This window comes from Microcaecilia unicolor, chromosome 3 (genome assembly GCF_901765095.1).
Source record: "Microcaecilia unicolor chromosome 3, aMicUni1.1, whole genome shotgun sequence".
In the NCBI taxonomy this organism is placed as follows: domain Eukaryota; kingdom Metazoa; phylum Chordata; class Amphibia; order Gymnophiona; family Siphonopidae; genus Microcaecilia; species Microcaecilia unicolor.
Genome location: NC_044033.1, coordinates 503385509 through 503410687, shown reverse-complemented (window position 1 = coordinate 503410687; position 25179 = coordinate 503385509). Strand labels below are relative to the sequence as shown.

General features: G+C 44.9%; 1 protein-coding gene across 4 annotated transcripts in view; it reads left to right on the top strand.

Moving 5' to 3' along the window:
* The window catches only part of ANKRD6 (ankyrin repeat domain 6), a 106816-nt gene extending 83939 nt beyond the window's left edge, over positions 1-22877 (top strand). For all 4 annotated transcript variants that reach the window (XM_030199095.1, XM_030199098.1, XM_030199096.1 and 1 more), the window contains 4 exons: positions 801-953; positions 10322-10435; positions 13849-14182; positions 21225-22877. In XM_030199095.1, the coding sequence (XP_030054955.1) occupies positions 801-953; positions 10322-10435; positions 13849-14182; positions 21225-21829 (1206 nt within the window). In that variant the 3' untranslated portion in view covers positions 21830-22877. The remainder of the gene's footprint in view (positions 1-800; positions 954-10321; positions 10436-13848; positions 14183-21224) is intronic.
* The last annotated feature ends 2302 nt before the right edge of the window (positions 22878-25179 follow it).

The window sequence follows — 25179 nt, the reverse complement described above, 5'->3', positions numbered from 1 at the left end:
ATGCTAAATAGTAGTAGTAGTAGTAGAAACCCTCTGCTCAGTGTGCTGCAGCAGCAAAGAAAGCAAATAGAATGTTAGGTATTATTAGGAAAGGAATGGAAAATAAAAATGAGGATGTTATAATGCATTTGTATCGCTCCATGGTGCGACCGCACCTCGAATATTGTGTTCAATTCTGGTCGCCGCATCTCAAAAAAGATATAGTGGAATTAGAAAAGGTGCAGAGAAGGGCGACGAAAATGATAAAGGGGATGGGATGACTTCCCTAAGAGGAAAGGCTAAAGCGGCTAGGGCTCTTCAGCTTGGAGAAAAGACGGCCGAGGGGAGATTTGATAGAGGAATGAGTGGAGTGAAACGGGTAGACGTGAATCGCTTGTTTACTCTTGCCAAAAATTCTAGGACTAGGGGGCACGCAATGAAGCTACAAAGTAGTAAATTTAAAATGAATCGGAGAAAATATTTGTTCACTCAACATGTAATTAAACTCTGGAATTCATTGCCAGAGAATGTGGTAAAAGCAGTTAGCTTAGCAGGGTTTAAAAAAAGTTTGGCTAGCTTCCTAAAGGAAAAGTCCATAGATCATTATTAAAATAGACTTGTGGAAAATACACTGCTTATTTCTAGGATAAGCAGCATAAAATGTTTGGGGGCTGTTGTGTTCTTTGTATTTTATAAGGCTGCTCCTCTAATTCAAAATTACTCCTGTCTTCGACTTCAGGTCTGCTGGTTGGCTGATAGCAAAGTACAGACACTCTTTGTGTGTTGTTGAGACTTTTTTTTTTTTTTCCTTTTACTTCCAGGCTCCAATCAATGGATGTCGCTGTGAGCCCTTGCTTAGTAAATTGGAGAACCAGCTGGAGGCCACCAAGGAGGAGATAAAGGCTGAGTTTGGTACAGTACAGGATCAGATGAATGCAAAGCTGGGACAAATAGAGAGCAAGACTCAGCATCAGGTAAAGAGACAGCAACAAACAAGTCCCTCTATCTCCTGCCCCAATCATTCTGGAAACAACAGGGTGAATGACAAAATAATAAAATCAATAGAAATAAGAACAAAACAAAAAGAAGGTAACTTCTTAACCTGACCTGAGGAAGTTGGTTTTGGCATTCAAAAGCTAGTACAAATGATGTATTAAGTTAGTTCAATAAAAAGATCATCATCTTTTCCGTTTTTGTTTTTATTTGTATTTATCAACCTGTAAAGTGGGCTGACGTGGCAACCAGACTACTTTTATCCAGTGGCGTAGGAAGGGGGGGGGGGCAGTGGGGCGGTCCGCCCCGGGTGCACGCGCTGGGGGGGGGGGGGGGGGTGTCGGCTCGCTGGTTCCCTGCTCTTTCTGCCCCGGAACAGGTTACTTCCTGTTCCGGGGCAGAGAAAGCAGGGAAGCAGCAGAGCCGACGCAGCTCCCAGTGACGTGCACTAGGGGCGGATCGGCCCTCCCGCCTGCCCCCCGCTGAAAGGTAGGGTGCGTTTCGGGGGGGGGGGAGCGCTCCGGAGGGGGGGGGGGCACCGTGCCCTGCACCCGGCGTCAGGCTCCCTCGCTACGGCACTGCTTTTATCCATAATCAAATCAGACGTTAACACAGCTTAGCTACTGATGGCAGTAAAAGTCCGATTAAAGAAAAATCCATAAACATCTGAAATTAAAACTGCTGATTACAATAATTGTGTCTGTTCATGAAGTAAAGGAAATAACAAAACCTGAGGCTTGGACCAGGATTTGATTTTTTTTTTCGGACAGCTGGTTGATGAAGAAGGGTAAGAACATACTGATCAAAACCATTCACTACTACTACTACTACTTAACACTTCTAATGCGCTACAAGGGTTGCGCAGCGCTGTACAGTTTAACAAAGAAGGACAGTCCCCGCTCAAAGGAGCTTACAATCTAATGGACAAAATGTGCAGTCAAACAAATTGGGGCAGTCTAGATTTCCTGAATTCATTCATTCAGGAACTAATAACAGAAACTAAGGCAGCATTTCAGCTCATCAAACCAGAGCATGCCACGATTGTAACCTGTTTGGAAGAGGTTTGAATTTGGATTATAGATTTAACGGTTCTCCTCTTATAAATCTGAGCTCAATGCAAGTTGCATTGCAGTACGCAAGTTGCTTCCCTGTTCAAATAGTTGGTCTTTTGAGCTAGAATTACTGACGTGTCTACATGAATTAACATGAGTTATGTACGTATTTGGTAAATGAGTCCCATCCTACAAAAGGGAACTGTTTTATACAACAATTCTAAAAAGCCTGTTAAAGCCTTCTAGTAAATCTATCAGAAAGCCACAGAGGCCTGGTAATACAGAATTCCAGAAGACAGAGCAATATTACCACGGATAATTAGGATCCTTGAGAGACCTAACGTGGCCACATTTATTTATTTATTTTGCTGCATTTGTATCCCACATTTTCCCACCTATTTGCAGGCTCAATGTGGCTTACAATGTTCCTTCATGGTATTTGCCACTCCAGAGTAAAATGGTACAGTTGATAATAAATAGAGAACATGGATGACGTAATAGATTATGTGAATAACATAATGGATTGCCATTACAGAGTAAAAGAGACAATTGGCGTTATCTAAAGAATATTGATGGCCTGGTAGATTAAACAGATTAATAGAACGTCATTTCAGAGTATAGATGATCTGCAAGAGCTAAGGGAGAAAACATTTTGGATATCAAGTGCCTTGTTGAAGAGATAGGTCTTCAGTGATTTGCGAAAGTTAATTACATAGTAACATAGTAGATGACGGCAGAAAAAGACCTGCATGGTCCATCCAGTCTGCCCAAGACAAACTCATATGTGTATACCTTACCTTGAATTTGTACCTGTCCTTTTCAGGGCACAGACCGTATAAGTCTGCCCAGCAGTATTTCCCGCCTCCCAACCACCAGTCCCGCCTCCCATCACCGGCTCTGGCACGGACCGTATAAGTCTGCCCTCCACTATCCTCGCCTCCCAACCACCAACCTCTCTTCCCCCACCTGCTCCGCCACCCAATTTCAGCTAAGCTTCTGAGGATCCATTCCTACTGCACAGGATTCCTTTATGCATATCCCATACGCATGTTTGAATTCCGTTATCGTTTTCATCTCCACCACCTCCCGCGGGAGGGCATTCCAAGCATCCACCACCCTCTCTGTGAAAAAATACTTCCTGACATCTTTCCTGAGTCTGCCCCCCTTCAATCTCATTTCATGTCCTCTCGTTCTACCGCCTTCCCATCTCCGGAAAAGATTCGTTTGCGGATTAATACCTTTCAAGTATTTGAACGTCTGTATCATATCACCCCTGTTCCTCCTTTCCTCCAGGGTATACATGTTCAGGTCCGCAAGTCTCTGCTCATAGGTCTTGGAACGCAAATCCCATACCATTCTCGTAGCTTTTCTCTGCACCGCTTCTATTTTTTTAACATCCTTCGCAAGGTACGGCCTCCAAAACTGAATTCGATTGTAGAAAACTGAATTAGATTGTAGATTATTTTCAGGTCCATTAGCAATGCATTCCACAGCTGCGTGCTCATATAGGAGAAGCTAGATGCACGTGTTAGTTTGTATTTTAGTCCTCTACAACTGGGGAAGTGAAGATTTAGGAATGTGCGTGCTGATCTTTTAGCATTTCTGGATGGCAAGTCAATAAGGTCTGTCATATATGCCGGAGCATCTCCGCGGATGATTTTGTGAACCAGAGTACAGACCTTAAACGTAATACGTTCTTTACGTGGAAGCCAGTGTAACTTTTCTCTTAGGGCTTTGGCGCTTTCATATTTTGTTTTACCGGATATGAGTCTGGCAGCTGTGATTTGGGTTGTTTGAAGTTGCTCTTTACAGCCAACATATAATGCATTGCAGTAGTCTAGATGACTTAACACCATTGACTGTACCAGGTTACGAAAGATGTTTCTTGGGAAGAAAGGTTTTGCTCTTTTTAGTTTCCACATAGAGTGGAACATCTTCCTTGTTGTGTTTTTCACATGGTTTTCAAGTGTGAGATTCCAGTCAAAGGTAACTCCAAGAATTTTCAGGGTGTCTGACATGGGAAGGGAGAAGTTTGGTGTGGTTATAGTGGTGAATTTACTTGTGTTATGTTGAGATATGAGTATGAGACACTGTGTTTTTTCTGCATTAAGTTTTAATTGAAATGCATCCGCCCACGAGTGCATGATTTGGAAGCTGTGGTTGATGACATTAGTGATTTCCTTTAGGTCATGTTTGAACGGAATGTAGTTCGTGACGACATCTGCGTATATGTAAGGGTTAAGGCCTTGATTGGATAGCGATTTAGCCAGGGGTATCATCATTAGGTTAAAGAGGGTCGGTGAGAGTGGAGATCCTTGGGGCACACCGCATTCAGGTGTCCATGAAGTTGACATACTGGAATTAGATTTCACCTGGTATGCTCTTGTGGTTAAAAAAAAACCTCTGAACCAGTTAAGCACGTTACCTCCAACTCCGAAGTATTCTAGGATGTTTAATAATATTTTATGGCTAACCATGTCGAATGCACTGGATATGTCGAATTGTAGTAGAAGTATGTGGTTTCCTGTTGCAATTGTTTCGCCCTCAGGCTGCGTCAGAGGCATAAAGATACAGGAAATCCCAGTGTCAAACACATGGTTATTTCAGTAACAGAATAAAAAGCAGTATCAATCTGCTCTTATCTTTCAAGGACCTTGTTTATCTATGGTATTACTGTTGTCTTTAATAAATCTAGGTCTAACTTTGGGGTCCTTTTACTAAGCTGCTAGAATGTGCTTACTGCAGCTTAAAATTTCTTACTATGGGACGCACTGGAGCTTCCTACGGTAAGTTTGAGATTGGCGTACACTAACCACATACAAAAAAATATTTTTTATTTTTGCATGGAGGGGGCGTGTCTAGGGTTGGAGAATAGTTGGTTCTGCACTGATCTGTTAGCGCAGCTACGTTACCATGCTGCTAACTGATTAATGTGTGAGCTTTTCCCACCTACAAAATTGGTGTTGGAAAGTGCTCACACAGTAATTTATTTTTAATGACCGCACGCTGATGGCTACATTAGCACATGCTCATTAATAGGGAATCTGGAAACTTGGCCATTTTCCGGATGAGGAAAAACCTGCATAAGGTTGTGCTAAAGCACTTTCTACCACAGTTGAGTGAAAGGACCCCTTAGAATCTGAGGCAGTGAAGGATTGGGACTTGCCCAAGATCACAAGAAGCATCAATGGCATTTGGATCCTGGTTCTCAGCCCAGAGTTCCAACCACTAGGCTACTCTTCTGTTCACCTTTCACTGAGTGGGGGTGGGGAGGTCAGGAGTGGGATGGGCTGAAGCAGGCTTGAGGTAATTGGCTTTCCCAACTATTTTGAAATCCTAACTGAAAATGTCTTTCCTCTTAAGCCTTTCATTCCATTACTCTAATCGGTGACCTGTTCCTGGCCTGATCCAAAGGCCTCTCTATTCTATCCTCATCCTTCTCGATCTGTCTGCTGCTTTTGACACTGTTGATCACCACCTACTCCTTGATACGCTGTCCTCACTTGAATTTCAGATCTATTTTTTGTCTTGGTTTTCTTCTTATTTCTCCTGTCTAGGGTTACCATATGTCCAGTTTTACATGGACATGTCTTCTTTTTGAGGACTTGGCCGGGTGGGGTTTGCCAGCCTGCCTGTTTGTCTTGATTTCCGGACAAATGGGCAGGCTAGTGGGCAGGCCTAATGGTGTCCTATCCCCTCCCCTTACCTTACTGTACTGCCCTGGTGATCTAGTGACCTCTTCAGGGCAGGAAAGAGCCCCCTCTTTCCTGCCCGGAGCGCTTCCCTGCATTCTCTGACTTCCCCTTGTAATGCTGACGGTCCCTCCCGGTGCCGATTCAAAATGGCTGCCGAGACTTGAAGCAGCCTCGCGAGACTGCGAGGCCGCTTCAAGTCTCGGGGCCATTTTGAATCAGCACCGGGACAGTCAGCTTTGCAAGGGGAAGTCAGAGAATGCAGGGCAGCACTCCGGGCAGGAAAGAGGGGGCTCTTTCCTGCCCCAAAGAGGTCACTAGACCACCAGGGCAGTAGAGTAAGGTAAGGGGAGGGGACTAGGGGATTGGACACCTTTAGGGGGCTGTGGGGGGTGGTGGTGAAAGGGGTGGGGTGATATGTAACAGGGGCGGGGTGTGGCAGCGGCAGGGCATGTGTCCTCTTTTGGGGGGGGGGGGCAAATATGGTAACCCTACTCCTGTTGTACTGTTATGTTAGTGTATGTTCTGGTGGATCCTCCTCCACTGCTATCCCACTATCAGTGTACCTCATAGCTCTGTCGTGGAATCTCTTCTTTTCTCTATTTATATTTATTCTCTTGGTGCTCTGATCACCCTCCATGGTTTTCAGTATCCTCTTTAGGCTGATGTCTCGTATCTAAGCCAACATCTCAGCCTGTCTGCCTGACATTGCAGCCTGGATTTCTCACCGCCATCTGAAACCGAACATGGGCAACACTGAACTTCTTATCTAAACCTATCTTTCCTCTTTCCCTCATTCTCTATTTCTGTAGATAACATATTCATCCTCCCTATCTTGTCAGCTCATAACTTAGTGGGGTCATCTTTGACTCTCCTCTTTCTCTGCACAAATCCAACAAACTGCTAAAATCTGTCATTTCTTTCTCTGTAACATCACCACAATTCGTCCCTCCCTTTCTGAGCACACTACCAAAACCCTTATTCACAATCTTATCCACCTCACTTTAGATTACTGCAAAATGCTTCTCACAGCTCTCCCACTAACCTCCTCTCTCCCCTTCAGTCGAAATTCTGCTCTGTGACATATTTCTAAAGGGAGATATGATAAGAGGTCTATAAAATAATGAGTGGAGTGGAACGGGTAGATGTCAATCTCATGTTTACTCTTTCCAATAATACTAGGACTAGGGGGCATACAATGAAGCTACAAAGAAGAAAATTTAAACCTAATTGGCGAAAATATGTCTTCACTCAACGTGTAATTAAACTCTGGAATTTGTTGCCAGAGAATGTAGTAAAAGCAATTAGCTTAGCGGGCTTTAAAAAAGGTTTGGCTAGCTTCCTAAAAGAAAAGTCCATAAGCCATTATTAAATTGGACTTCAGGAAAATCTGCTTCTTATTTCTAGGATAAGCAGCATAAAATAGTACTGTTTTGGGATCTTGCCAGGTACTTGTAACCTGGATTGGCCACTGCTGGTAACAGGGTGCTGGGCTTCATGGACCTTCGGCCTGTCCCAGTATGGCAATACTTATGTTCTTTATGTTCTGTCAGCATCACTACACCCACATTCCCTTACATGGAGCGATTCCCTTACATGGTCTGTAGCCCCGCCCAGCGCATCCCAGGATGCAATAGGCGGGGCTGGGCGCCGCCATTTTGCATCGGCGTCGACAGGAAGAGGAGGGAGGCAGGCAGGCTGCGTCCCTCCTCCAACAAAAGGTAGGGGGGCCAGCCGGGGGGGCCGGCAGGGAGGGTGGGTGACCACGGACCACCAGGGATTCTGAACGCTGGGGGGAGGGGAGGAGTTGGGGTGGGCTGGAGGTCCACTGGACCTCCAGCCCCCACCCCCCTCCGTGGATGGATAACAGGGTGGCGGCCACAACAATTTCTTGGGGTTTGGGGGGGCTGGACCTACGCCCCCCCCCCTCCATCGCTGGATGGGAGGGTGGGAGAGGGTTTGGCCGGCGGCGGCCTCAACGTTTTCTGGGGGTTTGAGGGGGGGCTGGAGACAACTGTTGTCCAGACCTGTCAAACAAGTGCAGGAGGAGTGTGCTGAGCGCATGCTCAGGCGCAATTCTCCCGCACTTCAACACGATAATCAAAGATAATAGCGCTGCTTAGATTAGCATGCATTATCTTTGATCATCGATGCAGAAAAGCCCTGCGCTGTCCAGGCGCTATTTTTAGGGCACTGTTTGGAACAGCGCGGGGCTTTTGATCATGAGGGCCTAAATGAGCAGTTACTTAACTACCCTAGTCATATATTATCTAGCTCAACTTATCATACACTACTTAATCTCTTATCTGTATCTTTATCCTCCACTGCGGACTCCAGGCTTTGTTCCTTTTATCCTGCTGCACCCAGTGGTGTAGCTAGGACGGAGGCCCTGGGTGGTAAAATTAAGTTGAGCCCCCTATGATACCATCTCTCCCAAGGTAGGGGGACAGAGGGAGGGTGGGAAAGAGGAATCCCTTCAGAGCTCCAGTGAACAATCCCTGCAAAAAGCATACACGTTTGAGCCCAATATAGAAAACCTGCCGTAGTACTAGAAATAGAAACTGAAATGCAAGATATGAGATGCACATACTTTTGGTGTCTCTTTATTCTGCTTTTCTTCCCTTAAATCTCTTTTCAGGGTCTTCTGTCCTTTTGACATTTCTTCTTTTTATTCCCACTATCCGTCTTTCCTCTATGTCCCTGTCCCTGTTGCCGTTCCCCCCCCCCTCCCCCACCACCACCATGTTCAGTATCTGCCCTCTCAGTGTTCCTATCCCTCCCCTTATCCAGCATGCTTATCTTTCTTTCTCTCTCTCTCTTTCTCCTCAGTCCCTTGGGTCAGGCATCATTTTTCACGTTCTACTACTACTTATCATTTCTATAGCGCTAGCGCTACTCTTCCTTCTGCCTCAGTTTTCCCCCTCCCCACCCCCATGCAAGTCCTGGTATCCCTTTCTTCCTCTGCCCCATCCCCCCCCTGTGGTCTGGCATCTCTCTAATCCCTTCCCCCTCAGCAGGTCCCATCATTTCTCTTCTTCCTCCCCCCCCCTCACCACAGGTCCCATAATTTCTCCTCCTTTCTCCCACCACTGCAGGTCCGATATTGGCCCCCATGTGTATCCTGGCATCTCTCTAACCCCCTTCCTCCCTCCTACAGCTGAAACCTGTGTCGGGCAGCTGGCAGAGGGAGCAAGGTAGACAGACCACCTCCGGCCTGTGCCTCCAGGGTCTGTCCTGTGTTGTGTTCTACATGACGTCAAAGAGGCGGGACACAACAGTGGAAAGGTCCTAGCAACGTTAGCCGGAATCAGCGAAGTAGACAGACTGATTCCGGCTAACGTTGCTAGGAATCCTGCTTCAGGCTTCCTGCTTCAGGTTCTGAGGGTCACAGGGGGATACTGGACCTGCGGGGGGGGGGGGGGGGGGGGGAGGAGAAACAGCAGGTGGCCCCTACCATTGGACAGCCCTGGGCATTTTGCTGGTCTCACTCAATGGTACCTACACCCATGGCTGCACTATATACCTGGGATAGACTTCCTGAATCAATACTTTAAGCTCCATCTCTGGCTATATTCAAATCAAGGCTAACAGCCCACCTTATTGAGGCTGTTTTTAATTCCCATCACTTGTTCCATACCTATGTCTGTTTTAATCATCCCTCCTACCATAAGTAATTCCTTAATCCAGTGGTTCCCAAACCTGGTCCTGGAGGCACCCGATCCAGTCAGCTTTCCAGGATACCCACAATGAATATTCATGAGAGAGATTTGCATGCACTGCCTCCACTGTACGCAGATAGCTCTCATGAGTGTCCATTGTGGATATCCTGAAAACCTGAATGGCTGGGTTGCCTCCAGGACTAGGTTTGGGAACCTCTGCCTTGATCCCTTATTTGTCCTGTTTGTCTGTCCCGAATAGATTGTATCTTTCTCGAACAGGGATTGTCTCTCACATGTTTAATGTAATAATTGTTGCACGGCCTGGTGTGTTTCTCTCCATTTTGTTTGTTTTGGGGGTGGGGGAGTTTATTTGTATGATTAGAAACTATTATGCAGTTCCATTCTTTAAAGAGAGCAACAGTCCTGGAGTGTTAGAGACTTTAAAATTGTTAATCTGTTTACTGATAATTATTTTTGGTTCAAGAGAATCCACCAAGACAGAGAACTCGGACGTTCCACGAGAAACCACAAGAGTGTGAAAGGAAAGGTGGGAGGTTGACCACGGACACCAAAGACTGGCTAATGCTAAAATTCACCTCCATTGTCACGATTTACTTTTCCAACCAAAGGTCTTTTTCAAGATCATTATCCAACTCACTATATCAAGAAATTGGATGTTACTTTACGTATACAAATCACTCTGTATTCCTCCGCATCAGGCTAGTGGACGTTTTCTGTCTATACAGACTCCTGATGCAGGCCTAACAACCAAAACACAACATTTGTGTCAAGTCCTTTTATCAATAAAGGATTTTTCACTCCAGAGTGCATCTCTCCAGTCTTTTGTATCCATGGTGAACCTCCCACCTTTCCTTTCACAATTATTTTTGGTTAAAATCATGACAGTTTAGAATGATACCAATAGCCCGGCCTCCTTCTTGCCCAGGTGCGTGTGTTAGACAGGCTGATGCTGGAGAGGATGTCTGCAGAGAGGAGCGAGTGCCTTACCCGCCTTCAGCAGCACACCGAGTTGGAGAAAAATGATGGAGACAAACGACAGGTGGGTGGCTTCACGCTTCTTACTCATGCTGAGATGAAAACAGTAACCCATAGTGAGGTGGGAGGGGACAGACACCAGTGGCGTAGCTACGTGTGCCAGGGGGGGCCTGGGCCACCGTAGATTTGGCCCTGGAACCCCTGCCGACGACCTGCCCGACCCCCCCCCCCCCCTCCCGCCGCCAACCTGCGGTCGCCTGCCTTTCTTGGCGGGGGACCCCAACCCTCGCCAGCCGAGGTCCTCTTCTTCTTGCAAAAGGTTTCTTTCTGTTTCTGACATCCTGCACGTATGACATCAGAAACAGAAGGAAGCGTTTTGCGAGAAGAAGAGGACCTCAGCTGGTAGGGGTTGGGGTCCCCGCCAGCAAAGGTAGGTGAAGGCGGGTTGGCGGCGGGAGGGGGGGCAAAGTCGGCAATGGCGGGGGGGGGGGGGGGGGGTCGGTGGCACCGGGGGGGGGGGGCTAAAATGTGCCCCTCACCTCGGGCTCTGGACCCCCCTCCCACCGAAGTCTGGTTACGCCCCTGACAGACACAAACTCTTAACTGCATCAAGCTTGTGACCTCTGGATGGAATGAAAAATTGCCTTTGAGAGAAGGGTGCTTAGGGTCAGCTTCTGATACCTTTACATATGAAAATAGGAAGATTAATTGGGGGGGGGGGGGGAGGATACAAATTTGTAGTAGGCACACCCATTCACTTATTTTTGGAATTAACACAACTTCTGTGTTATGGTTGTAATCTTGTGTCTCTCACTTGCTGTAATTATGGGTACTGCCCAAGGTTCTTGAGTACCAATGTCATCCTGGTCAATACAGCAGGCCAGGACCTTGGTCAGAAAACGTAGGAATTAAACCAACAACACTAACCAAAATATGTGTTCTGTGGAGCTCTCTCTTCTCTCTTCTGTTGTTATTTATTTGGATTTTGCTCACACCTTTTTTCATTAGCAGCTCAAGGTGAGTTACATTCAGGTACACTGGGTATTTCTCTGTCCCTGGAGGGCTCACAATCTAAGTTTGTACCTGAGACCATGGAGGGTTAAGTGACTTGCCCAAGATCACAAGGATCATCAGTGGGACTTGAACCGGGAACATCTGGATGTCAAGACCGGTGCTCTAACCACTAGGCCACTCCTGTTGTTCTCATGAGAGCAGCTTAACCCCCCCCCCCCCCCCCCCCCCACACCCCCCGCAATTTGTTTCCAGTCAGCAAAGATTCATAGTGAGAATTTCAAAACTTAAATACAAAGTACTTAGGGCCCGATATTAAAAGAAAAAAAAAAAGCTGAGCTCCTAAATTAGTGGAGGAGTGGCCTAGTGGTTAGGGTGGTGCACTCTGGTCCTGAGGAACTGAGTTCAATTCCCACTTCAGGCACAGGCAGCTCCTTGTGACTCTGGGCAAGTCACTTAACCCTCCATTGCCCCAGGTACAAATAAGTACCTGTATATAATATGTAAGCCACATTGAGCCTGCCATGAGTGGGAAAGCACGGGGTACAAATGTAACAAAAATAAAAAATAAATTAGAGTGTCTAAATATATCCCCTATTTTCAATCAAACATAGAATCAGAAGTTTTCTGCAGAAAAGTCACCTACATTTAGGAGGTTTTTTTTCCCTTAATTTTTATTGCAATTTGTAACATAATCCAAGGGATAAACACTTAATTTTACTAAAACCAAGGATATGCACCAGGGTGGGAAAGCAAGGCAGGCATTGCAGTGCCGAGTATCGCCACAGGCAGGGTTCTACTGACAGGGCTTGGGGGACCCCTGTCAGCCAAGGTACATAAGTATATAAGTAGTGCCACACTGGGACAAGACCAAGGGTCCATCGAGCCCAGCATCCTGTCCACGACAGAGGTCAATCCAGGCCAAGGGCTGGGTTACAACAGGGAAGGACAGCAGCGGGGAGGCGGGGCAAAATGTGTGCACCCCCCCCCCCCCCCCCCAAGTCAAGGTCTGGCTATGCCTCTGACCTGAGTCAATCAGAGTGGCATAGTCAGAGGGAGGAGGTCTGGGCCCACCCCATCCTCTCCCTACTTTGGGCTCTGGCCTCCTCCAGAACTGCAGCACAGCCTTGAGAGCAGGGAAGTCGGTAGCTCAGTTCGTGCAAAGAGTGTCAGCGTCGGTGACTGGAAGCATACTGCCAACTTCCTCACTCCTAAGGCAGCGGGAGGGGAGGGGGTTGAGCAGTGGATTCTTCAGCTGGCAGGGCTTAGCCAACCCTGCCAGCAAAGGTATGATTTTTAACATTGGGGGTGGAGAGAGAAAATGCATGGCCCCACACGTCCACCCCTGCATCCTCCACAATATGAACTGCTGACTACACCCCTGGTGGCAATGGAGAATTAAGTAACTTGCCTACATCACCAGGAACATCATTGTTCTTGGCCCATTTTTCTACCCAGTAATCTACTCTTCCATGTAGAAATGAATAAGAATTGAAATGGAGTATCTTGGATGCTTTTTATTTAGTTGTAAGGTTTCATTCTGAACTGAATTATCTAAACTATAGTTAATCAACGATGCTGCTGTAAAAAGGTTTATCCAGACAGCGAGCCTGGAATCCAGTGAAAAACATGAAAACTTGTCACAAGCCGGCTCATTGGCAAGCACGCTGGTCTCTAGTTCGATCCCCAGATGTATGTTGACTGGGGCTGGGGAGTTGTGAGTTGTGGCTATTATTAAGGTGACACCTCATGGCAGATTTACAGCCCGTGACAGAAAGCTCCAGAAGGAAGCGCATGGCTTCCAGCATTAGGACTACTGCTGCAATGGCTAAACTAGGGACAGTGGGATGGTTAACCTATTAAATTAAGGAAAAATCTCCCGTGTAGTTGAGAATGAAGTCTTATAGCACCACAGTCCCCACACTGGTTAGGACTGAACCAGAAACAGGAGAAAAGAGGAACTGGCCCAACCCCCCCCCCCCCCCCCCCTCCAAACTACAGAGTGTGATGAAAACGGTAACGGAATTCAAGCATGCGTGGGATAAACATAAAGGAATCCTGTGCAGAAGGAATGGATCCTCAGAAGCTTAGCCGAGATTGGGAGGCGGGGCTGGTGTTTGGGTGGTGGGGCTAGTTCTGGGCAAGACTTCTACGGTCTGTGTCCTGAAAATGGGGCTAGTTCTGGGCAAGACTTCTACGGTCTGTGTCCTGAAAATGGGGCTAGTTCTGGGCAAGACTTCTATGGTCTGTGTCCTGAAAATGGCAGATACAAATCAAGGTAAGGTATACACAAGAAGTAGCACATATGAGTTTATCTTGTTGGGCAGACTAGATGGACCGTGCAGGTCTTTTTCTGCCGTCATCTACTGTGTTACTATGTACAGCAACATTCTTAAAGTGGAATCAAAGGCGAAATTAGTGTGACTGATCTGTGACTGTCTTGATTTCTTCATTTGCCCTTTGTAGATGTCTGTGGTTGAGGAAATGAAGAGTTGGTGTATGATAAAAATCCAGAACCTAGAGACGATGTTTTCAGGAGATTCCAGGTCCTCCAGGCATACAAAGTCCACTCTTTCCACTTGTGGGTCCCTGACTGAAACTCCGGACTCTGAAAGCCCCCCTAGCACAAAGGACAGTCAGCCAAACCAGTCTGCACAGCAGTCGGAGGATCTTCAGCAGCCACAGTCCTACATCGCACTTCAGAGTAGCTTCACGGAGGACATGGGGCGGGCCAAAGTTCTGCCCTCAGACGAAAGCTGCGGAAAACATTATTTTGTGGTTCAGCAAGACAGCATGCCAGGTACAAACGCATTGGTTATAGCGTTCTGTGCAAAAAATAAAAGAGAGTTAGTCGTACCGTGCACATTTCATTACTTCACCCATGAAAAGAACCATCTGAACAGGTCCTTGAGCAAGAGTCTTGGGAGACCTCTTTCATAATAACTGAAAAAGAGGCCTATGAGGTCGTAGACACTGAAGTTATTATAGTAATAATCACACTGTATAGAAAACACAGTTTCCTCCACCATCAATAGAATCACTGGACCAGGAGAGGCCTGTGCGGTAAGTGAAGAGATGCAGTGTCTCATGTGGAGGATCGTTTCAAGCCCTCATTTGCATCTGTAGGTTGAGAGCCGAAAAATGGGGTCATTTGAAGAAAAAAAGAAAGTTGTTAGTTAGCACATCAAGGACACAATCCATTTTTTGCAAAAGATTGATGATGTAGACTTAGAATATGATGATTTCCTTATGGTAACTGTTTGACGTGAGTTCATTGTACACATCCATTCCCCAAGATGAAGCATTGAGAGTTGTTAAAGAAGTTTTAGAGTCTAGAGAGAGACCTCACGGATTTTCTAATGCCATCGGCAAAATTAGCCATAAAAGAGAACTATTTTCTGTTCAAAGGAGTGTTCTATTTACAAACTAGCAGTGTTTCAATGGGAGCAACATTCGCACCCTCCATTATACATGACATTTTTTTGAAAAGGTCACCCCGACATAATAGCCCCAACAAAGCAGCCTGGTAACAAAATAGCCCTTAACAAAATGGCCCCTCCCACAAAATAACCCTTGACAAAATAGCCACCTAGAAAAAAAATGCAGTGCCATATTCTGGGCAGCCTGATCAGGCCCTTTCGTCAGGGGGCTAATTTGTCAAGGGCTATATTGTGGGCAGTCTGGTTTGACAATGGCTGTTATGTCAGGGGTTATTATGCCTGGAACCTTTTTTTTGTTTGGAGTTTTTTTCTCGGGGCTATTTTGACCGGGTACCTTTGAAAAGGAGTGGGATTGAAGCTTCACCTTTTAAAACAAGGATACACAAATGGTGGAGATTTATAGATTATTACAAAACATTCTCTCTAATATAATGGTAAAAAAAAACGTACTCTTCAAAAGACTAAAATTCTGTGGAGTGCATCAAACTCTAGGAAATAAGTAAGGGAAAAAGCCTCTGAATCTGGCCTAGCCTCCAACCCAAGTAATTGGTATTGATAACAAAGGTTGAGAAAATTTACTGGGTGTCTTATCGTCATCGGCATAAAAAAAACCTTTAATTCCGAAATGTAGAAGATTCTAAAACTCCACAGAATTGACTAGGGATCCAAAAAAGAAGAAATGAAAGCATTTTAACTTAACTTTCAAGTGCAGGTACAAAGCAATATGTGACTCATCAGTCCAACACACCAACTTTGGCCAGAGTTTCACTGTAAAGTCGCTGTCTCAAGGCGTGAGTAACCAAGAAATTCAAACACAGGCATGCTTCCTGCTCACTGGTCCAGTGAGCAGGGAACACGCCTGTGTTTGATTTTCTTGGTTACTCACGCCTTGAGACAGCGACTTTACAAACAAAAATTTTTTAAGGACGTTTTAAACAACAAAGAATACCCTTTGATTCATTATACCAACTGTAGAACAGACTTCGTTGTTTGTCATTCACTGTCCGTGCTACAAATTAGGTGTAGGAATGACAACTGGATCGTTTAAAATTAGAATGTTAGAACACAGATCCAACATCAGGAGAAAAAATATGAAAGAGCCACTGGTGGAACATTGCATCGCTATGGGGCATTCATTTGAAGACCTTAAATGCTGTATTCTGGATAGAGTGGAAGTGAGTCAAAGAGGAGGCAATCGTGAATTATTATTGCAACGCAGAGAGGCAAAATGGACATTCAAATTAAAAATGTTAGAACCTGCAGGATTGAACAGTATGATAGACCGGCATATTTTTTATTAATTTAACTCTATAACTAAAAATGAGATTGAGGATGAGACTGTACACAGATTATCTTTCACAGAATGAAGAACTAAGCGACAAAGTAAGTTAAATGTTCGCATTTTTTAAACACCAAAGAGTTAAATAAAGTAATCAAAAAATTTCAAAGTTGTTCATTTTAAGAACTGCTGATGTCATCAGTCTATTTAAAGGGCAGAGTCAGCGTGTGATGCGCCGCCGCCATTTTATTTGAAGTTTGACAAGCTGTTAAGTACGTACATATAGTACATAAGTATTTCCATACTGGGAAAGACCAAAGGTCCATCAAGCCCAGCATCCTGTTTCCAACAGTGGCCAATCCAGATCACAAATACCTGGCAAGATCTCAAAAAACCCAAAAACTTTGTGCTGCTTATCCCAAAAATAGTGGATTTTCCCCAAGTCCATTTAATAACAGTCTATGGACTTTTCCTTTAGGAAGCCGTCCAAACCTTTTTAAAACTCCGCTAAGCTAACCGCCTTTACCACATTCTCTGGCAACGAATTCCAGAGTTTAATTACACGTTGAGTGAAGAAAAATTTTCTCCGATTCGTTTTAAATTTACTACATTGTAGCTTCATCGCATGCCCCCTAGTCCTAGTATTTTTGGAAAGCGTGAACAGTAGCTTCACATCTACCCGTCCAACTCCGCTCATTATTTTATAGACCGCTATCATAATCTCCCCTCAGCCACCTTTTCTCCAAGCTGAAGAGCCCTAGCCGCTTTAGCCTTTCCTTAGATTTACCATATTCATGCATTAGTTTTCACTGCACATTGAGATTTGGGCTAAATACTCCTTAGTGATCTTGGAGGTGTGTAGAGGGAGATCCTGGAAGAGTGTGTCATGTAAAGCTGAAGGTTCTTTCCTTCTCTTCCAAATGTTCAGATCACTCTCCTCCCATCCATACAGGGAGCAGTGACAGAACAGGAAAATCCCCCAGCTGTAACACACCTGAGGAGCTTATCTACCTTTTAAAAAAAAAAAAATAGAAATCAACCTTTACACTTCCTTGATGAGATCGATTGTCCTGAATGTATTTTATTCCCAGACTTGTTTCTTCACACTTTTTTTTTTATTTGTACCCCGCAGTTTCCCACTCATGGCAGGCTCAATGCGGCTTACATGGGGCAATGGAGGGTTAAGTGACTTGCCCAGAGTCACAAGGAGCTGCCTGTGCCTGAAGTGGGAATCGAACTCAGTTCCTCAGTTCCCCAGGACCAAAGTCCACCACCCTAACCACTAGGCCACTCCTCTACTGTTGCTACTATTTGAGATTCTACATGGAATGTTGCTATTCCACTAGCAACATTCCATGTAGAAGTCAGCCCTTGCAGATCACCAATGTGGCCGCGCAGGCTTCTGCTTCTGTGAGTCTGACGTCCTGCACGTACGTGCAGGACGTCAGACTCACAGAAACAGAAGCCTGCGCAGCCTTCTACATGGAATGTTGCTAGCAACATTCAATGTAGAATCTCCAATAGTAGCAACATTCCATGTAGAATCTCCAATAGTATCTATTTTATTTTTGTTACATTTGTACCCTGCGCTTTCCCACTCATGGCAGGCTCAATGCGGCTTACATGGGGCAATGGAGGGTTAAGTGACTTGCCCAGAATCACAAGGAGCTGCCTGTGCCTGAAGTGGGAATCGAACTCAGTTCCCCAGGACCAAAGTCCACCACCCTAACCATTAGGTTTATATAAATTTATAAGCCTTGCTACTCTATGCTGAACTGTAAGGGAAGCACGACCAGGGACCCCTTCACAACTGGTGAAAGCATAAGGTCCGATTGAGAGGCTGCACATTTTCTTTTGTGGGGCCTGGACTCTAGATATCTCCAATAGATTGGAGACTGGAATTTAACGATCAGCAGGCATGGAAATAGAAATATCCTCTAATGCCTTACTTAAATACTAGGAACATCCATGCTTCTCCCTTGGTCACGCCCTCTAGAGTTGTATGCAAGAGAAGTTTGGTGCTCAGTATATAGATTGGTGGAGGGGTGTAATCTATGTGTGCAACTGTCTTTGAAGGGAAGGGAAATGGGACTTGATATACCGCCTTGCTGAGGTTTTTGCAACTACATTCAAAGCGGTTTACATATATTCAGGTACTTATTTTTGTACCAGGGGCAATGGAGGGTGAAGTGACTTGCCCAGAGTCACAAGGAGCTGCAGTGGGAATTGAACTTAGTTCCCCAGGATCAAAGTCCACTGCACTAACCACTAGGCTACGCCTCCACTCATTCCACCAATAAGAGCCAACCTCATCAGTGATGTCACAATGGCTTGATTGCCTGATACTTGGCTTACTTCTCATATTGTGATGTCATAAGGGAAAGGGGGAAAGGAAAATGGGGCTTGATATACTGCCTTTCTGAGGTTTTTGCAACTACATTCAAAGCGGTTTACATAGATTCAGGTACTTATTTTGTACCAGGGGCAATGGAGGGTTAAGTGACTTGCCCAGAGTCACAAGGAGCTGCAGTGGGAATTGAACTCAGTTCCCCAGGATCAAAGTCCACTGCACTAACCACTAGGCTACTCCTCCACTCATTCCACCAATAAGAGCCAACCTCATCAGTGATGTCACAATGGCTTGATTGCCCAATACTTGGCTCACTTCTGATATTGTGATGTCATAAGGGAAATGGGACTTGATATACCGCCTTTCTGAGGTTTTTGCAACTACATTCAAAGCGGTTTACATAGATTCAGGTACTTATTTTGTACCAGGGGCAATGGAGGGTTAAGTGACTTGCCCAGAGTCACAAGGAGCTGCAGTGGGAATTTAACTTAGTTCCCCAGGATCAAAGTCCACTGCACTAACCACTAGGCTACGCCTCCACTCATTCCACCAATAAGAGCCAACCTCATCAGTGATGTCACAATGGCTTGATTGCCTGATACTTGGCTTACTTCTCATATTGTGATGTCATAAGGGAAAGGGGGAAAGGAAAATGGGGCTTGATATACCGCCTTTCTGAGGTTTTTGCAACTACATTCAAAGCGGTTTACATAGATTCAGGTACTTATTTTGTACCAGGGGCAATGGAGGGTTAAGTGACTTGCCCAGAGTCACAAGGAGCTGCAGTGGGAATCGAACTCAGTTCCCCAGGATTAAAGTCCACTGCACTAACCACTAGCAACATTCCATGTAGAAGCCTGCCCTTGCAGATCAGCAATGCGGCCGCGCAGGCTTCTGTGAGTCTAATGTCCTGCATGTACGTGCAGGACGTCAGACTCACAGAAACAGAAGCCTGCGCGGCCGCGTTGCTGATCTGCAAGGGCATCTACATGGAATGTTGCTAGTGGAATAGCAACATTCCATGTAGAATCTGAAATAGGGAAAGGGAAATGGGACTTGATATACTGCCTTTCTGAGCTTTTTGCAACTACATTCAAAGCGGTTTACTTTGTACCAGGGGCAATGGAGGGTTAAGTGACTTGCCCAGAGTCACAAGGAGCTGCAGTGGGAATTGAACTCAGTTCCCCAGGATCAAAGTCCACTGCACTAACCACTAGGCTACTCCTCCACTAGCAACAGTCCATGTAGAAGCATGCCCTTGCAGATCAGCAATGCAGCTGTGGAGGCTTCTGTTTCTGTGAGTGCGCATCCGCGTTACTGATCTGCAAGGGCAGGCTTCTACATGGAATGTTGCTAGTGGAATAGCAACATTCCATGTAGAATCTCAAATAGTAGCAACAGCAACTGGAGGAGTGGCCTAGTGGTTAGGGTGGTGGACTTTGGTCCTGAGGAACTGAGTTCGATTCCCAGCACAGGCAGCTCCTTGTGACTCTGGGCAAGTCACTTAACCCTCCATTGCCCGCCGCATTGAGCCTGCCATGAGTGGGAAAGCGCGGGGTACAAATGTAACAAAAAATAAAATAACATTCCATGTTGAATCTCAAATAGGGAAATGGGACTTGTTATACTGCCTTTCTGAGTTTTTTTGCAACTACATTCAAAGCAGTTTACTTTGTACCAGGGGCAATGGAGGGTTAAGTGACTTGCCCAGAGTCACAAGGAGCTGCAGTGGGGATGAAACTCAGTTCCCCAGGATCAAAGTCCACTGCACTAACCACTAGGCTACTCCTCCATCTTATTTTTTCAAGACACTTCACAGACATTCATAACCCTTCTCCCAAACATAGACCATATGAAACCCTGCTGTCGCCATCGTTTGATACATAATGGACTATTAACGAGGTGCAGTCAACAGTTTGACAGCACTTCTAAATGTTGCTCTCAGTCATTTTAAAATTTTTTTTTCTCTTTCTAATTGCTCTGCTTTCTTGCTAACACATCTGTGTATATCAGGTGTAAAGCAAGAGTAATGATACTGTAGCCTTGTTTAATTTGCCGCTAATATTAAATATTAAGGACTCGGTTTGCTTTGGATGAAATGGAACCATGCTAATGAGGACTAGCATCTTTTTTTTATAATTTACAATATCAGTGATGGACAAAATGTCAAATATAATTATTTTGTAATCTGGTAAGTCTTAAAGAGTAGAAAGCATTGTAAGGCCTGACCTTTCACAAAAGTTGTTGCATAAATTATCATGTGTTCATATTTCTTTTTTTTTTTTTTATAGGGATTAGTAGTACACAATTAGTAAAGTCTCGGTATTTTTGACCTGCTGATATGGTTTTGTTGTTTTATAGTTTTGTTGTTGTGTTATATTTTAATGTAATTTCAGCACTTCACCCTGAGCTACCAGTAGGGCGAATAAATTGATTAAATGAGTAATTCTCTTTCCAGTTTACTTTACCTTAGGTATTTCTCATATTTGAATTATTTTCATAGTTTGATTTGATGCTGGAGTTTTGTATTTATTCTGTTGTGTTAATTGTAATGTACCTGAGACACTTGCTGGTAGAGGTGGAAGAAGAATAGAATGAAAGTGTCAAATACCATGTACAATGAGTTTATCTTGTTGCGCAGACTGGATGGACCATTCAGGTCTTTGTCGTCATTTACTATGTTAATGAAATAGAAGTAAGTTTATTGTTTCAATGCCCATGACTGATGTTGGTGTTAAATGACAGTATATTTACTAACTCTGTTTTAACCTAGGTACGATGCCACAGTTGGTCGCTGCTGCTCAAACCCCAGTGCCTACCATCCCTCCTCAGGTTGTTAGGCCCAAAGACAAAGCAGTACCTCCGGTGGCTTTCCACAGACAACAGGAGCTGGAGCTACCATCCTCGGATCACTGTGTCCCCAGGTTAAGACACGTTAAAGTGCAAGCCTCGCTGCAACCCACCGTGGACCCTAGAAAGCATGAGCACCAGACCGGACACTTAACAGACCGAGGGACTCAGACAAAGAAATCTGCCAAGAGCGGCCAGTCAAAACACCGCCCTCCTCTTCACTCAGCCATGCATTCAGCCCAACCAGAGCAAGGGCGGCCTCAACTGCAGGCCAAACCCTCTGCTCTCCCTGCAGAATACCAGACTACTGCCCAGATCAGAGACACTGCCAAAACCCTGGAGATTACACAGTACTTCTTTGAGGCCATTTCCACGCAAATGGAAAAGTGGTATGAACGGAAGATTGAGGAGGCTCGTTGTCAGGCTAATCAAAAGGCAGAGCAAGACAGAGCCTCTCTCCAGGAGCACATCAGAAGTTTAGAAGAGGAACTTTGTAAATTACGGACTAAAGTGCAAAAGGAAAGCTAGCATCAGTCGATCTGCTACTGACCAGATCTGAGCTCTTAAAGCGATTTGAAAATTGCTGGGGAAAAAAAAGGTTTATATCCACACTACATGCCAGTTAAAGTAGCTTGCAGGACCAGTTTTTAAGGCCTAGTTGATCAGGCCTCTTCATAGAACTGATCAAGAGGCTGTTTTAACAAATCCTTGGAGAAGGCCGTAAGGGTCCATGTTCAGGGCATGTTAATTTGTTTTTTTTATCATATTACTTATTGTGAGCCAACATAAGCATTGACCTTTTAAGAGCTAAACTTTTAAGCCAGCTATAAAAGTCAATGTGAGAAAATCAATACAGGTTAAATTCAGGTACAGAGCAACTTCTTGTCTGGTTCATAAACAATTAAATAAGGACCAATAAGCCTGAAATTCTATTAACCTGTTTCTACCAGCTGCTGGAAAATGAAGGATGTAAAACATACAGAAGGAATGTATTCTGTGTCACTGGAACACAATGGTGCACATTATTGGTTTGGGTGTCTAAAAGAAATTGTGTGTACAAATATTTACAAATCTATTGAAACCCACAAATTTTTTTTAGCATGCATAAAAGGCACATAGTCAAAAAGAAGGTATGCAAATCATGAAAAAAGGCACACAAAAATAATAATTTATTTTAGGCCTTGGACATCCCTGCTGGGTAGTCTGGATGGACCATGTTGGTTGTCTTAATCTGCCATCATTTGCTATGTTAACATGTCTCAAATGGAGCTCTATGTCTGCTGTAGCTGCTACAGGTCTGATCAATGTAAACAAAGCATCTCTTAGTCCCAGGTATGTCATCTTATGACAGGTTACCTGGCTGCATTGGTCATCTGTTTTGCTTCAGGCCTACACTGGCACATTCACAGGAGTTTCTTCAGTTAGTTTGTTTCATGATGGTGGTTTGAGTACAATAGTTGGTGAGAGAAGCAAGTTACAGTCTGTATTTTAAAAGGGTGAGGTGAACAACAGGGAAAGGGAAATGGGACTTGATATACCGCCCTTCTGTGGTTTTTGCAAATGCATTCAAGGAGGTTTACACAGTATATTCAGGTACTTATTTGTACCAGGGACAAGGGAGGGTTAAGTGACTTGCCCAGAGTCACCAGGAGCTGCAGTGGGAATCGAACCCGGTTCCCCAGGATGAAAGTCCACTGCACTAACCACTAGGCAGAGACCCAACTAAAAGCCACACATATTCGGCTACCCATGAGAAACCCAATGACAGTCCCCACAGCCATATTAAAACAAGTGCATAAGCAGTACAGGGAAATCACAGAAATATGATTATTAGACAGCAGGTCTACTCGGATGTACTGAAAGCCTAGGCCAGTGGTTCTCAACCCACTCCTTGGTACACATCCAGCCAGTTGGGTTTTTAGGATATCCAAAATTAATATGCACGCGAGACTTCCATAATGAAGAAATCTTGCATTGTAGATAGCCTGAAAACCCAACTGGCTGGATGTGGCCCGACGATGTGGTTGAGAAAGCACTGTGTTATAGGCAGAAACCCCCACCCCGCCTTGTTTAAATTTCTGTGTTGCATTTGTTTGATATCAGATGTGTGAGGACTGTGTGTTAACCCTTTCAGGAATAAGAGAGAGATTGTGCTAATCGGCTGTAGTGCTGCTTCTTTTTCATGACGGAGAGTTGACCTCACATCCTGAACCAAGTTTCTGCTCCTCATAGCAGCTGGGGTTTAGTCATTAGACGTTCTGTAGACATCAGACGTAGATGCATAATGCCAGGAAAAAGTGTATTATATTACAGTATTGTTTTGTATTTCCAATTAGGAAAGTGTTGTAAATGCATGCTGTAACTGTATTTGTGAGCTCAGATGCCTTGACTACAAGTAGTTAAAAAAAAAAAAGCGTGAAAGACTTCTTGTTAATGTTTACAGCAGTGGTTCCCAAACCTGGTCTTGGAGGCTCCCCAGGCCAGTCAGGTTTGCAGGATATCCACAATGAATATTCATGAGAGAGATTTGCATGCACTGCCTCCACTATATACAAATCTCACTCATGAATATTCATTGTGGATATCCTGAAAACCTGACTGGCCTGGGGAACCGCCAGGACCAGGTTTGGGAATCAGTAGTTTATAGATTTCTCGTCACACGTTGTTAAGAATGCTTTAGACATGTTCATGACTTTTCAGTTTACTGTAAATATTTATTTTTTTATAATCTTAGTCTCAGCTGTATGTCTCCCCGTTCATTAAAAAATGAATGTTACCCAGAATGTCATTGTGCTGGACGTTTGTTTTTAGGGATCTTCCATACTGACTTTTGGGGTCTCCGGCAACATGTCTTTAGTACTGTGCTGCTTCCCATACAATGCTCAAAAACAAGAAACCAAGACTCGTTATCTGCTTATAACGCTGGCTAATTGCAATACAGATCCAGATGTCTTCTATTGTGTGCAAAACAATAATATTGATTGCTTGTTATCTATATATTTGGCGCCAAATATTTACTTGTCGAGAGAAAATGACTTCACATTATGTATCTAGACGGCTTTAACCCGAGTCCCTGAAGAAAGACACTATGAAACCCACGGAGTCGGGCGTTTCAAGGGGAGGCCAATCAGTTGTGAAGCAATAAGATAACATACTTTGATTCAGATAAGATCACATTTTGATTTAATTTTGAATAGAGCACTAAGGTGTTAGGCATTAGCACATACAGAAAATTAAGAGAGACCCGATGAAAGAAGTGCTATACCACTTGGCAAAGAAATGTATTGCCCCCCAAAAAAGTGGTTTTTGCTGAGGGCTCTCTTTATCATATATATATATATCTATATAAAACACACCTCCAACATTCTAATGAAGCCTCACTTTTTCAACGTTCTAAAGTGAGGCGGCAGAGACCACTTTTTGAACATCAGTGTTTGCCCCACCCACGCGCTGCTGATTGGCTGTGCCTCAGGTGATGCACACAAAGTACGGTTCCACCCACCCACGCGCTGCTGATTGGCTGTGCCTCAGGTGATGCACACAAAGTACGGTTCCACCTCCCAAACACTCACATGGACATAGAAACCACCAAGCCTTTGAATGGGACCGGTGCTGCAGAGGAGCAGGAGTGGGACAGCGAAGAAAATGCAGCGGCGTTCAGGAAAAAAAAACACACACACACACGAGTCCCGCCCCTTCCTGAGGAGGGGGTAGCTACCAGCACGGGGACCAACCCCGAGGAAAGCGCGGACGAAGAACGCCACTAAACAACCACTACATCGCGGACCTTACTCTGCAAGCTGTTCATGCGGTGAGTCTCCAAGCCGGCATTCAGTGCCTACAACAGAGATGCATGTGGGTAAGAGGAACCCGAATTA